Raw genomic sequence first — 16,081 nt, forward strand, 5'->3', positions numbered from 1 at the left:
TGTTGAAGCCCTGAAGAGTCATCAGAATCATGACCCTAGTCGTTAAGTAATGTAAATGTGTCACATCAGAGAAAAGATGATAAATCATCTTTTTTTTCTGTTGTATGCAGCAGAGCAGCCCATTTAAAATCAGATCCACCCTAACCAACTGTGTCATGTAAACAAAGCAATCTTTGGATTCACCTTGTAGTACAGGTAAATTAACAAGGAAATTGAGGACAGGAAGGAAAGCTACCTTTGGTGGTGAATTTGGTTTTCCTCCCAATGACTGAAAATGTTGGCTCTCAGCACTGAAGTGTTTGTAATGTCAACTAAATTGCTGGAGGGATATGTGCAATCTTGAATCTTCTGCAAGGGAAGCTTGTTGGAAATCAATGATCCTGGAAAGTGTTACATCACTTTACTTTGTCATGTGGGAAATTTGCTTAGATATGAAATAGCTTATAAACTGGTGGTTGTCTACCCTGAATGCATATTAGAATCATCTGCATTACTTTAAAAATAAAACAAAAACCAGGGCTTATGTACCACCCATGACTAACAGAGACCAAATCTTCAAGGTGGGACCTGATATAACTTTAAAAGCTTATATGGCAGTTTTTCTGTACTGCGAGGGTTCAGGGCAACTACTCTCAACTGAATTGTCCCAGGTTTGGCTCTTAGGGTTTTAAGGTCTTTTGGCAGACTCCCAAGCAGTGACCATTCCCAAAGCCTAACTTAAGGAGTTGAAATAGGATGGTGGCCCATCTTCACACAGCCTCCAATGCTAACTACCTAAGCAGGCAGTAGAAGCCCCACTGAGCAGCACCATATGCAGAAAGAACCAAGCCACAAGGAGGAAGCTGTACTGTTACAGAAAACCCTGTCTTTCGGCTGAGCCACTTACCCATAGGCTGACTGTGAGGTGCTCCTGCCTTATCCATCTTGGCACCATTGTACCCCAAGCATGGTGCCCATCGCGGGGCAGCCTGCCTCCTGGTGCATGTCCAGACTCTTTAGAGGCACAGATCCGGACCCTGGTCATAGCAGTGTTTAGGTCAAGCTCACTGTCCTAGGATCCTGCCCAGGTGTCTCTTCCTTCTGCCTAGAACATTCCATCCACAATATCCATATGGCTCCCTTCCTCACTTCTCTCAGGCCTCTGGCCAGAGGTCACCTTTTCTGAAAGGTCTTCCCGGAACACAGACAATATGGTCTATCCTCATTGTCCTGTATTATTTTTAATGACAGAAATTTGAGTTCCATGAAAGCACCCCCACAGTTGGCCCACAGCAGGCACTCAATGAGTTTGTGTTGGATGAATGACTACTCCCTCTTAGCCCTGCAGGTGCTCTGCCTGAAGGGAGTACTTGGCCCACATCCCAGCAGAGATTTTCAGATTCACAGCCCTCTACTATGACACCCGTCCCCAAATAAATAAGAGCATTTTAAACAATTATTAAGCACTGAATGTTCCCGATTTCACTTGTAAATGCACCATTGTTTTAAGATTTTTGTTTTGTCAGTTTTCATATTGTATATAAAAAATGCATAAATCTTACTGTACAGCTTGATGAATTCTGATGTGGGTACACTCATGTAACCATTGTTCAGATCAAGACACCAAGCATTCTAATTTTTTTTCCCCCTTCACCTATTTCACCCATTCTTTCCACCCCTCTCCTATGGCAACCACCAGTCTGTTCTCTTGTGTTTCTGAGTCTATTACACAGTTGTTTGTTCATTTGTTTTGCTTCTTGGATTCTACATAAAAGTATTAACAGTTATCTGTCTTTCTCTGTTTGACTTATTTCACTCAGCATAATGCCCTCTAGGTCCATCCATGTTGTCACAGAGGGCAAGATTTCATTCTTTTTTTAATGGCTGAGAAACATTCCATTATATATATACACCACAACTTTATCCATTTATCTATCACTGGACGCTTAGGTTGCTTCCATATCTTGGTTACTGTAAATAATAATGCAGTGAACATAGAGGTGCATATATCTTTTTGATTAATGATTTTTCTTTATGTAAAGTCCCAGAAATAGAATTACTGGATCATATGGTATCTCTATTTTTAATTTTCAGAAACTTCCATACTGCTTTCCATAATGGCTGCACCAATTTGCAATCTGACCAGCAATGCACAAGGGTTCCCTTTTCCCCACATCCTCACCAACACTTGTTATTTCTTGTCTTTTTCATATTAAGCATTCTGACTGCCGTGGGGTGATACCTCATTGTGGTTTTGGTGTGCATTTCTCTGATGATTAGTGATGTTGGCCATCTGTATGTCTTCTTTGGGAAAATATTCAGGTCCTCTGCCCATTTTTTAATTGGGTTATTATTATTATTGTTTAGTGTTGAGTTGTATGAATTCTTTATATATTTTGGGTGTTAGCCTCTTATCAGATATATCATTTGTAAAATATATTCTACCACATAGTAAGTTGCCTTTCCAATTTGTTGATGGTCTCCTTTGCTGTGCAGAAGCTTTTTAGTTTGATGTAGTCTCACGTGTTTATTTTTGCTTTTGTTTCCCTTGCCTGAAGAGGCACATCTGGAAAAACGTTACTAATGCTTACGTTCAGGAGTGTACTGCCTGTGTTTTCTTCTAGGAGTTTTATGCTTTCAGGTCTGAAATTTAGGTCTTCAGTCCATTTTAAGATCATTTTTCTGTATTGTGGAAGATAGTGATCCAGTTTCATTCTTTTGTATGTATCTGTCCAGTTCTCCCAGTACCATTTATTGAAGAGACTGTCTTTTCCCCATTGTATATTCTTGCCTCCTTTGTCACATACTGACCAGGTAAGGCATGGGTTTATTTGTCAACATTCTCTTCCTGAAGTTGAACGCATTGTGAAATAACAATGAAACAAAATATTTTTAATTGATGGGTTTAGTGTCTCTTCTGGTTATTGCTTTATACAAGTTAAATAAAATTTTCATCAAAGTACAAAAAGTTTGAAAGTTAAATAGACTTGTTTTTTTTTTAACAATAGAGGTTTCACTCAGCAATAAAAAGGAATGAACTACTGATACACACAACAATGTAGCTGAATCTCAGACCCATTATGCTAAGTCAAAGAACTTTGACTTCAAAGGCTACAATGATATTTTGCAAGAGGCAAAACTATAGGGACAGAAACAGTTCTGTGCTTGCCAGGTGCCAGGTAGTGGGGAGTAATGATTACAAAGGAGGCAGCTCAAGGGATTTGGGGGAGGTAGTGGGACCATTCTGTATTATGACTTTATGAATAATACATCTATGAATTGGTCCAAGCTTATGGAGCTGTACACCAGAAAGAATACATTTTATGGTATACAGAAAAGCAAATAATTTCTTTGCAAAAGCCAAAGTAGTATCTCTCCACACTACCAAATGCCCTGCTCTCCAGATGGCCAGCCACTTTTCACTCTTCTAGCTGTATATTTTGGTATTTACTCCTTGCCTCTAAGTAATGTTCTTAGTTTCCTATGTGGGTTTTCCATGTTAGGCATTACTTGATTGCCTTCCCACCATGAAGAATATTGAGGTCTTGTGCATATTTTCCCATCTCTACCATACACACACCTGCACACATCTCATCCTCCAATTTTCCAACAGTTAATTCCTAATTTTGGCTGGCTCTGCCTTTAGTATTTATTATGACCATGTATATTCAAATGGGCCCTTTCATACACAATTCTTTTTCTTGTGTGTCTTCTTTGTGGTTTCCATGAGAGATTTTACTTTTTACTTACTTAATATTCTATATTTTTGGCGCTAATTCAGCCCCATATTCTTCTCAATTACAGATCTCTTCACAATATATTATGTGCTAACATTTTTTGTTTGGAAAATATAGCCGCCATTTATATTTAATAGTTAGATGAGTTTTAGGCATGTTTTTCAATCTCCTTTCATCAATTAATAATGTCAAGTCTTCTGTTACTTTTTCCCCAACAGGATATCCATCACAAGGGTCACCGCTGACATCTCATTAGCCAAACGCTCAGTGTTAAACAATCCCAGTAAGCACGCAATAATAGAAAGATCCAACACAAGGTCAAGCTTAGGTAAGTCCCTGCAATACTGATGAGCTTAAGCTATTTAAATGTTTCTCTGTGGAGGCTGCCAATGAGGTCTAACTAGATGGTATTCCATGTGTCGTGGAGCAGAGAAGAGATACATGTTGCTAATTTTTTTTTTTATTTCATGGTGTGATAGGATTTGTTATGATAGTTTCAAGTTAAAAATCCACAGGCTGTCCACATTAATATTTTGGTTGTGGTTTGTTTTCATTAACACAAGCTTTGTCTAGACTCGAAATTCTCCTGACTTTGCACCAGTGTCACCATGAACAAACTCATTTACTCTTCAAGGTCCAGTTTCCTCATCTAAGCATCTAACAGAGATAGTAGCTACCTTGTGGAATTACTGTGAGGATTCAGTATAGTATGTCCTACATATTTGATGATTATTATCTCAAACTCTCAGTAATTGAATTATATCATATTCAGGATAGTGGGGTATATACGGGTGTTGAGATAAAGGTTCATGAAGTCAGTTCCTGACCATTTTTAATGATTGTTGTCAATATTTATTTGTAACACTATAGAGATTTGGGTTAACATGTTTGCAAGGTTCTGTTTGGATACTACTTGTTAACCTGAACCACATGGATCACGAGTCCCTCTAGCAGCTACACTGTCTAGCATGTGCTTGGAGTTTTTGGTTACTCATTGTTACAGGTGCATCTTAGTGGGTTGTTAGGCTTCTGTTTTAAGTAAATTTTCTGAGGGTTGTTTGAGATCTTTGATCTTAGTTTGCTTTTTCTATTTATATATTAAATATAAAAACCCTGTGAGAGACTGGTTTTTAACATATTAGTGTTAATTTGCTCTGGGGTATATTACATAAATAATAGAGAAATCATTAAAAGTGTTATCTGTAGTAATGAGTATAATCATTTATAAAACTCAGTTTTGTTCTTCACCTAACAACCCTAAAATTTCAGTAATACAGCTTTAGAAATAAATATATTAGGGGGAAAGTGATGATACATTTTGCTTATGTAATTTTTTCATAACTATCATCTGTGACCTTTAAACTCTTTCTATACATTTTTGATGCTCAAAGAATTGTCACAAAATGCTGTTTTCTTTGATTCAGCTGGTTAACAGAGTGGTTTGTTTAGGCTCCTGAGTTGAATAAATGGCACATTAGGTTTGTTCAGAATACCAAGGCTTTTTGTAACTACCAGGTATATATTATTTTTAAATGGCTCTTCCAGACCACATACTTCATTGAGCATACAGTAGGCAGTGAATATCATGCTACAGCCTGGGAATAAAAGGATAAATTAGATGAAGCCCCTGCCCACAAGGAGCTTGGTGTAGCAATAAGGCAATTAAGTTAACAGTCCATTGAAATAGTGGATGGTGAAGCACAGCAGGCATGCATTGAACTGGTTTCCAAAGACCTAATGCTGCAGGAGGGTGTTAGACCACTGTCAGAGGCTTTCTCAAGGAGCTAAGCCTGAGCTAAGACTTGGAACATGAGAGGTTCAAGCCAAGAAAAAAGGGAAAGTGAAGGTGATTGGGATTTAAACAAGGGCAATAAGAAGCTTCTAGAAAATGTAGGTGCTTTACTTCAGCTGAATGTATGGCTTAAAAAGAGGGAGATGACACCACAGCGGATGGGTAAGAGGAAGATATTAGGGAATATAGAGCTTATCCTTAAGGCATTATGGAACCATGCATGCATTTATTCATTCATTTTATAAATACCTGAGTAGCAACCATGTGCTAGGCGTAAAAGTACTGGGGACATAGAAGGAAAGGACACCAAGTCCAAACTCTCATAGAATATTTTTTTCCATAGGGAAGACATGGGCAAAACAGAAGCAGCTGCAGACAAATATAGGTAGATAGATGGTTAGTGGTTGCTGAGTCCAAACAGGGCAGGCCAAGGGGTAAAGAGTAAGCTGAGGACAGTGTGGGGAAGTGAGGAGGCCTCTCTGAGGAGGTGTCATTTAAGCAGAATGATTTATGTTGTGAATTCTTTAGCCTTACAGTTACCTATGGCAAGTGTTCTGGGCAGAGGAAACTATACGTGCAAAGGCCCTGAGCAGGAGTAGGGTGTCTGATGTGGCTAAGGGATAGGAAGCCAGTGTGAGTGGAGTGGAATGACAAGGGAGATCAGAGACTGGAGAGCTGATTTTGTTGGACTTTGTGAGCCCTTTCTTGTGTATATGATAGGAAGCTGTAGGAAAGCAGAAAAGTGACACCATGTGACTTACGTTAAGAGGATCACTGAGCATTGAGAAGAAACTGATGGAGCTGTGCCTTTATTAGTAGCAGCAGGGTAGAGATAGGCAAGACCTGCACAGAGGGTTATTTAGGAAGCTGTTGTCATGATTCAACTTAGAGAGTAAGAGAGGCCTGAAACTAGACAATTGAAGAGGGATGAGTAGAACAAAAGGAATCCAGAGTCAGCACTTGGCAACCAGCTGAATGTGGAACATGGAGAAAACTCCAGGATGATGTCTGTGTTTGCTTTGAGGAAACAGGTGATTGATGGTTATTCTAGAGATAATGGGCTCAGAATGAGGAACCTGTTAGAGGGAGTACACTGGGAGGGGGTTAAGATGGCTTCATCTGTAACACTGGATTTGCAGTGTTGCTGAGCTTCCCAATATCTAGCAGGCAACTGTGTATAACAGATCTGGAGATACACAGACCTCACAGTTCTGGAGGCTGAAAGTTCACCATGAATGGGTTGGCAGGTTCATTTGTCCCAAGACCTCTGTCCTTGGCTTTCAAATGGCCACCTTCTGTGTCTTCCCATGGCCTTTCCTTCATGTGTGTGCATCCCTGGTGTCTTTCTCTTCTGAGAACACCAGACGTATTGATAGAGGATCCCATCCTATTAGCCTCATTTTACTTAAATCACCTTTGAAGGCCCTATCTCTAGTTACATGGACTAGAACCTGCCATATGACCCCATTTAACTCTACCTCTTGAAAGGCCCTATCTCCAAAAAGGGTTCCATTCTAAGGTACTGGAGGCTGGGACTTGAACATGCGAATTTTTTTTTTCTTTTCTTTGTGGGAGCCAACAGTTCAACCCTAAACTAACATTGTCTCATTCAGGCCTTCTGTGTCTGCCATGGAGCATTTTGCACCTCTCTTCCTCCTGCTTTGAATGCACTTCCCTCCCCTGACTCATGCCTTTGTATTGCCTGAAGAGCTGTCATTTTACATTCACTGAGGTGGTGCACTATTAATGTTTTTCTCACTCGTTTATAAGCCCTGTGAGTTCAGGATTGGATCTCTACTGGCTCATCATTACTTCCCCAGTACATACTGCAGTGACTGGCACAAAGTAAGTGCTTAGTAAAAAAATTATTGGGTATGTGGTGGTCTTTGACACTGCCTGCCCTCCTACCCGCAATTTTATGAACTTTGTGTTCATGCAAACTTGGAAAGTAGCTTTCTACTCAATGTTTGTTGTACATCACAAATTGATGCTTTTTCCAGAGCCAACAGGTTCTTTATTGTGGTATACTTTTGAGCTATAGTTTTGCTGACATTAAGTATATATTAAAGTGTAGGGGGAAGGAGAATGATTGCTACTTTATTGCCCCATAAGAGGATAAAATATCTGTATTAAAGTATCAACACTAAAATCTTTGCTTATATTAAAGTCAATTTTCTAACTCTTTAAACCAATTTCTAAGTCTGCGTGATAGATTCTCTGTGATGTTATTTTTTTTTAAGTGTTAACACTTCAAAGGGCTAAGTAAGATTAGTGCTTATGTTCAGTATTTGTGAGCAGCTAGAGAATGTGTTTTAGAGGAAAGGTAAACAATGGACTGAGTTTTGGGCAGGGACACCTACTAAGAACTTCTTTAAAGAGTTATTTATTAGCCTGGAACTTCTGTTGATCTATAGGTAGGTAGGGGTGAACATGGGGAGATTATTTTAAAAGCATCTTTTTTTCTTGTATATATTTAAAATAATTAAATTAGAAAATTTACCTCAAATTTAATAGATTAGACCAATTGCAGCAATTTTCTTTCTTTCAGAAAGGCTTAAAGAGCCAGTACATTGAAGAGGTAACACGAAAAGGAAGCAATTTGTTTTTTGCCCAAGTTTTAGAAAAGATTTTCTGCATAGGCAAAAGTACAGTACATTGCTCTTGGAGTACTAATTTATGCTAATTTACGACTGTATGATATGAAGAAAATGAAAACCCTGAAAAAAATGTGAAGCTTTAGGGACATACTTAGATAGCCAGGGTGGTACAGGACTTTATTGCATGTACAGACAGCTTTATTCAGGCTAATGAGAGTTCTAACCTTTTTTATCATTTGTAGTATTAGCATAATTTAAAACATTTATATTAGCTGTTAGTCCTACTTCTAAACTTGGTAAATGCAAATAAAGAGCATTATACTCTTAGAAATAAAAACACTACTTCAATTTGGATAGTAAAGGGCATAGTGATAGTTATGTGCCAATTCCAAATCCAGACTTCAAAAAATAATGAATTAAGATGATCACATTAGTGCTTTATAAAAAGATTTATCTTGGAATTTCTTTAAAATGCTCAAATTTATATGGTCTTCAATTATGGTTTGGTTTTACCCAAAGCAGTATTCCAGGGACAGATCAATGTAGGGAAATATGGTACATCTCTGTACCCATTTATACACAAATACGTTGGTCATGGTACATATTTATACCACAGGATGGCAAAAATCTATGTACCAAAAGTGGGAAAGTATTGAAAAGCTCAAACAGTAAGGGAAGCCAAAGCTAGACTGAGCTGTGCACATGGCAACAGTTACAACTGTGCAGAGTAAGGAAAGGCACTTGCTTTGTGTGTTAGCAACAGAAGTGGTAAGATAATAATGTTTTCCACTTGGTATTTTAAACCCAGTTGCAGAGCAAGCTTAGATAATTTAATAAATTTGTCACTCCTTGTGGTAATGGAACTACATTCTCGATTGTGATGGTGGATACACATGAACCTACACATGTGAAAAGTTGTATAGAGCTAAATACAAACATCCACCCAAGTACATGAGGAAGTCTGAATAAACTGGCAAATTGTATTACTATCCTTATTGTGATATTGCACTATATTTCTGCAAGATGTTTCCATTGGTGAAACTGCATAAAGGGTACAAGTGATCTCTTTATATTATAATTTCTTAAAACTGCATGTGCATCTAGAAATGCTTCATTAACAGTTTCAATTCAAGCTAATCATTGATACAGCACCAGGGACTGAGTAACTTGGACAAACCTGAGTGATCATCTAGAGTCCAGTGGTTCTCAAACCATACAGCATTAAAGGCCCTCCAGTCTCTGTTAAAAAGCCCACCAGGTGATCCTACTGTATGCTGAAGTTTGAGAATGGCTGGTATTGTTCAAGCCCATTGTTATTGGGCTGCAGTTAACATGGGGGTACAGATATCTTTTCAAGTTAGTGTTTCCATTTCCTTTGAATACCCAGAAGTGGAATTGCTGGGTCACATGGTCAATGTTTTCCATGGTGGCTTCACCAGTTTACATTACCACCAAGAGTGTACAAGGATTCCCTTTTCTCCTCATCCTCACCAAAACTTGTCTTTTTGATATTAGCCATTCTAACAGATGTGAGGTGATATATCACTCTGGTTTTGACTGGCACTTCTGTGAAGATTAGTGATGTTGAGCACCGTTGTGTACGTGTTGGCCACTGTATGTCTTCTGTGGAAAAATGTCTATTCAGATCTTCTGCCCATTTTTTTAATTAAGATGTTGTTTTTGATTTTTTTTTTTTACTTTAGAGTTGAGTTCTTTATAAATGTTGGATATTAACCCCTTACCAGATAAATGATTTGCAAATATTTTCTCCCATTTAGTAGATCGCCTGTTCATTTTGTTGTTTCCTTTGTTGTACAGCTTTTTAGGTTGATATAGTCCCACAGTATTTTGTTCTTGTTGCTTTTGCTTTATCAGAAAATTTAGTTATTTTTTTGTATAGTGATTTACAGTATCATACACTTCAACTATCTCTAAGACCTATGTCGAGGAGCTTACCACCTGCTTTATACTAGGTGTTTTATGGTTTCAGGTGTTATGTTCAAGTGTTTTAATACATTTTGAGTTGATTCCTATGTGTAGTTTCATTCTTTTGCTTCTGGCTGTCCAGTTCTACCATTAATATTTATTGAAGAGACTTTTCTCCATTGTATGTTCTTGGCCACCTTTGTCATAAACTAATTGATCATGTACGCATGGGCTTATTTCTGGACTCCCTGTTCCACTGATCTTTTTGTTTTTATGCCAATACCTTACTGTTTTACCATATAGCTTTGTAATAGGTTAAAATCAGGAAGTGTGGTATCTCCAGCTTTGTTATTATTTCTCAAGATTGCTTTGGCTACTCGAGGTGTTTTGTGGTTCCATTACAAATTTTAAGATAGTTTTTTTTCTATTTCTGTAAAAATTGCCATTAGAATTTTGATAGGGATTGCACTGAATCTGTAGATCACTTGGGTAGTATGGGAATTTTATTAATGCTTCCAATGTTTGATCATGGAGTATCTTCTATTTGTGTCATCTTCAGTTTCTTTCATTGGTATCTTATAGTTTTCAGTGTACAGCTTTTCCACTTCCTTAATTTACATTTATTCCTAGATATTTTCTTGTTTTATGTAATTGTAAATGGGATATTTTTTAAACTTCTTTTGATACTTCATTATTCGTTATAGAAATGCAGTGTTCTTTCTATAGTGATTTTGTATACTGCCACTTTACTGAATTTGTTCTAACAATGCTTGGCGAAGTCTTTAGGGCTTTCTATATATAATATGTCATCTACAATTCTATGTTGTGAGTTTTACTTTATCTCTTCCAATACTATATTGAATAAAAGTGGTAGTAGTGGGCATCCTTGTCTTAGTCCCGATCTTAAAGGAAAAGCTTCAGCTTTTTACCACTGACTATGTTGTTAGCTGTAGTCTAGTCATACCCCTGTGAGGTAGGCGATTACTGATTTGCCTTTTATGGAAAAATATATTAAAATTATCTTCAGGAATTTTTTGCATGCATCCAAATGCTTAAGAGGAATTAAAAGGCATTTTCCAGGCCTAACAGTCTCACAGATATGGCTCTCCATTACTACAGTGGGCACTGCAAGCCACGTATTATGTTATAGACCGTTGCTGCTTACTACAGTGCTTTTGTGTATTTAACTTTTAACTATTTCATTAAAAAAATTTAGTTGCTCAAGTGCTCAACAGTCACATGTGGCTAGCAGCTGGACAGCATTAATATATATAGAATATTTCCATCATCACAGAAAATTCCATGGAACAGTCCTGTTTTAGAGTCTGGGGAAATCATGGAGAAATAAATGAACTGAATAACATTTTCTTGGCCTTCAAATAGATTCTTAGATGCTTGACACTTAAGTTTTCTCTTATAGTTTGGAGTTCTGTAGTGCTGCCTCCAATAGATAACTGCATTTTTGAGACACGAATGTTGTGAGATCATTCTGTTGGTAGAAAATATGAAAAGTGTTTCCGGATAAGTTTGTTATAGATACTCTTAATGTCTCTCCTGTTTTAGGTTGTATTGCATCTTGCTAGTAAACATACTTAAAAAAGCACACCAATAGGAGATAAAAAACCCAGATTAAGCCCATGCAGTAAAGGAAAGGCTGGGATGATTGTTAGGGTAAGTGGTCAGAAAGAAACACATGAAAGATACTTTATAAAATTTTTATGAAATGATTTCATAGTGAAGTTTTATAGCACAAAAAATAAGTCAGCCAAGAGAAGAGAACCAAAAATTTCAGCTCTCACCCCCTGTTCTGAGAGAAATCTGCTGCATCCGTGGATGTTTTATTGCCCTTGTCTAGCTTGGATTAACACATAGTCTACAGGCACACACCTGATCATCTACATCTGCTCTCTTACAACACTAAACTATGTTTTCTACCTTTATCTCGCATCTACCTACCACTTCAGCATTTTATTAAAAATAATAATAATAAAGAGAGAAATGTGGTATCCACATATAAATCAAGTCTGAACTGTTTATAGTTCATAATGCATGATCAAAACCGAAAGTTTCTGTGATGACTGCCCTTGTACTGTTCACCATGTAACTTATTCACTATGTAAGAATTTGTTCTCCATGTAAGAACTTGTTCGTTATGCTTCAGAAGATTGGAGACTGATGAAAATTAGGCTTGGGGTGGATTAATGATTATACATTGAGCATTGAGTCCCCTATACAGAATTTTATTGTTGTTAACAACCATTTGATCAATAAATAGGAGAGATGCCCTCACAAAACAAAAACAAACAAAAAAAAGTACACACTTTCAATTGTAAAATAAATAAGTAACCGGGATGTAATGTATAGCATAAGGAATATAGTCAAAATATTGTAACAACTTGGTATGGTGATAGCTGGTACCTAGAATTATCATGTATATAAATGTTGAATCACTGTGTTGTACACCTGAAACTAATGTAATACTGTGTGTCAACTACCCTTCAATAAAAAATAATTATCTAAAAAAAAAAATTTCACCTCTCACACACAGTGTTGTACTGGAAGTAAATCTTACAGCTGGTTGAAAGAGGAATTCTCTAAATTCTATAGGTGTCTGGAGAAACAGCTCTTTCCAAAGGATACCTTTTACCAGCTTTATTACCTGTAAACATTAATCTTGTGACTGACCTACCTGCCTTCCTTCTGAAGAAATAGTGTACCATTTCATTTTATCTCAATTTGATCTAAAAAAATATATATTCTACCTTAAGTAATAAGACTCTGCTTAACCTTTTATAGCGGAAGTTCAGAGTGAAATCGAAAGGATTTTTGAACTTGCCAGAACGTTGCAACTGGTAGTCCTTGATGCAGACACTATTAATCATCCAGCTCAACTTAGTAAAACCTCTTTGGCCCCTATTATAGTATATGTGAAGATTTCTTCTCCTAAGGTAAGTAGGATAATCAAACTTTACTCAAATTAAAGAGAAACAGTAGTCAAAAAATTTAAGATTCATATAAGCAAAGCCTAGTTACTAGTTTTATGCCTGAAACAGCAATTACCAAAGTGTGGTCCATGGAGGTTCCAAGACGCTTGCAGACAGTACAGAAGGTTGTAACTCTTCCCATAATAAAACTAAGACATTTTTCACTGTTATGATATTTGCCCTGATGGTTAAAATTGCTAGTGTCTAAGCATGAGTCAAGACTGCTACTAGACATTACTAGCAGTTATATTCTCCACCACCATGTACTCGTATTTTAAAACAAAAGCCATAACCCACTTTCACTAAGAATGTCCTGATGAAATAGTAAATTTATAAATTACTTTTAAGTACAAGTCTTTTTAGTATTCTGTGTAATACATTAAAAGTTTTTCAGCTGCATACCAAAATTAGTTATTCTAAGCATAGGCACTGGTGTGATGATTCAAGTTGTAAACTAAACAAACCACTTTTTTATAGAGAACACCATATTTTTATTTGAAAGAACTGACATGGTATTCTCATTCAAAATTGGGTTTGGTAGGTCTTCAAAATAACTAATTGCATTTGTAAACAATAAAACTCAGGAAACCTGGTGTTTTAATATACAAATATTTGAGAGACCTGAAGAACTCAATGAACTATTATTTCCAAATGATTAATAATGCTTCAAGTCAGGATGTTCCAACTTTACAATAGACCAATGGATTTTAATGTTAAGAGTGAGAAACATTTGTTGATACAGTTTCAGATTTCACATGGCAGTGAACACTTAACACACAGTGTTTAAAAGCTACCACTTGTTGAGTTTAAGATAGTATCAACAATTACCTAAAACTGCTACTAAATTCTTTTCTGAATTATCTATAGGAGGCTGGATTTTCTTCACATATTTCAATGAAAACTGCACTGTATCAAGTTATACTTAGAAGCAGATAGGAGACATACCTCTACGAACCCAGAGATTACAGAAATATGCAAACAATGTAGCTATTTTTTAATTAAAATAATATATGCTAATATGTAATATTTTTATTGTAAACGTTTAAATTTCTCAGATATAGTCCAGATAAGCAAAAGCTCTTTGGGGTTACTCAATTTTTAAAAACAAAGTTTGATAACTGCTAGCTATCTTTTTTTAAAACTTTCAACTGAGATTTAATTTCACAGATAATCTTACATATATTTTACAGCTCAATCTACTATAAACCAGTTGTAAGGGACCCCAAAAAGGCGTGGCTAATGAACCTTTTTATATCTGCAGATAATTCTTCTGTTAAATCTTATCTTTTACAGGTTTTACAAAGGTTAATAAAATCTCGAGGGAAATCTCAAGCAAAACACCTCAATGTCCAAATGGTAGCAGCTGATAAACTGGCTCAGTGTCCTCCAGTAAGTCATTTCTATCTCTGTAGTATAATCCACTTGAAGACATCAGACCTGGCATTGTATTTTAAGAAAACCAACAAAAACCAGACAGGTCAACAGCTGTTGGGGTAGAGAATCATTCTCTACACCTAGCAGTGGTTATTTCTTCCCACCTCCTGCCCTAGTATGTGTCTAGATCAAGACCATAGCCTACCAAAAGCTACAGTAACTCTGTGGTAACCTCAGTTTAAGTGGAATGAGACTGTGGTTTCAAATATTTGGTTTGAAAAATAGATTTGGGGTTGGTTTATTATTTACTTCTAAGCATAGGGAGGCAAGTTGCCAGCTCTGAAATCTGTCTGAGCAATTGATATGAGGTCATGTAAAAACAAATTTCTAAATAATCAGTGACCTAGAACTATATTCAGGTAGAATCTACTCTTAACCCCTGATTTACATACCATGCTTTGGGCCTATAGATTACTTCTAAATTTTGTTTTGTTTTGTTTTTTAGTACAGGCACAGCAGAAGCTAAAAGAAGTCTTATTTTAAAGTTTTGGACCATGTCAAATACAGGCTCCTTGCTGTACTGCTCAGATTGGATTCTTTATATATACCTCTCTTTTCTGCCAAGTCCTTAGCAACTTGTACCTTTCTTCACTTTCTGGTCATTGATACTGGTTAAATATCAAGTGGTCTAGACTCTTACATTTAACTAAATAGGACAGTCAGCCTCCTTTTATGAGTGTGTGTTTATGTGATACACAGTCAGTACTGGGCTGGTTCAAGTGTGCAATGCTTGCCTCTGCAGGAGCTGTTTGATGTGATCCTGGATGAGAACCAGCTCGAGGATGCATGTGAGCACCTTGCTGACTATCTGGAGGCCTATTGGAAGGCCACCCATCCTCCCAGCAGCACCCTCCCCAACCCTCTCCTTAGCCGCACCTTAGCCACTTCAACTCTACCTGTCAGCCCAACTCAAGCCTCTAATTCACAGGTAAGGGCTCCTTTTTCTGGGCTAGAAACTGGGCCACCTCATGTCACATCACTGGGATCCAAGCCCTGACATGCACTGCTTATTCCAAGCTGAGCCACATGCTGAATCACTTGAGTTTTGTACTTGTAAGAAAAGCAGAGGAAACAATTACGTATTACAAACATATATAAACGTTAAAACTCCCAACTACATGCTCTGTAAAACAGGGATAGAACCTGCTATGCACCTTCTATCCCTGTTAAGCACCACAGACTGAAATCAGACCATGTGGTTTCAAATTCCAGCTCTACCTCTTGCCAGGTATATAAAACTTTGGAGAGTTCCTTATCTGCTCCCTGCCTTAGGAATACAGACCACAGCCTATCTCCTGTGGCTGGCATAATTGTCCCATGTCCTATTCTCATAGGGTTGTGGTTATTAATGAGTTACTATATTAATACCAGTGCTTTTTTTCCCCTTTAATACCTTAAGCCAAAATTGAAAGGCTTTTTAATCTCCCCACAGGGTATTCAAATGGAGGTGGTGACATATACACACCTGTGTTGAAAATCCCAAAGGTTTGTTTTTGTACCACAAGAGAACATATAAAAGAATGCCCTCCCTCCTTCAGTAAAAAAAAGTTACTCTGTGCACTTTTCTAGGCAGTTAGAAATTAGAGTCCAATATAATAAGTATAAACCTTAGTATAAATGCCACTGGATGTT

At 37.2% G+C, this 16,081-nt stretch overlaps 2 protein-coding genes across 28 annotated transcripts in view; one reads left to right on the top strand and one right to left on the bottom strand.

The window, feature by feature from the left end:
- CACNB2 (calcium voltage-gated channel auxiliary subunit beta 2) overlaps positions 1-16,081 on the top strand; it is a 401,898-nt gene that overhangs the window by 384,336 nt on the left and 1,481 nt on the right. For all 11 annotated transcript variants that reach the window (XM_037000664.2, XM_037000678.2, XM_037000702.2 and 8 more), the window contains 4 exons: positions 3,935-4,044; positions 12,828-12,979; positions 14,309-14,404; positions 15,192-15,377. In XM_037000664.2, coding sequence (XP_036856559.1) covers positions 3,935-4,044; positions 12,828-12,979; positions 14,309-14,404; positions 15,192-15,377 — 544 coding nt within the window. The remainder of the gene's footprint in view (positions 1-3,934; positions 4,045-12,827; positions 12,980-14,308; positions 14,405-15,191; positions 15,378-16,081) is intronic.
- Positions 1-16,081, bottom strand: part of NSUN6 (NOP2/Sun RNA methyltransferase 6) — a 115,447-nt gene that overhangs the window by 22,109 nt on the left and 77,257 nt on the right. The gene's annotated exons all lie outside the window — the stretch shown is intronic.

This window comes from Manis javanica, chromosome 2 (assembly GCF_040802235.1).
Source record: "Manis javanica isolate MJ-LG chromosome 2, MJ_LKY, whole genome shotgun sequence".
NCBI classification, from domain to species: Eukaryota; Metazoa; Chordata; class Mammalia; order Pholidota; family Manidae; genus Manis; species Manis javanica.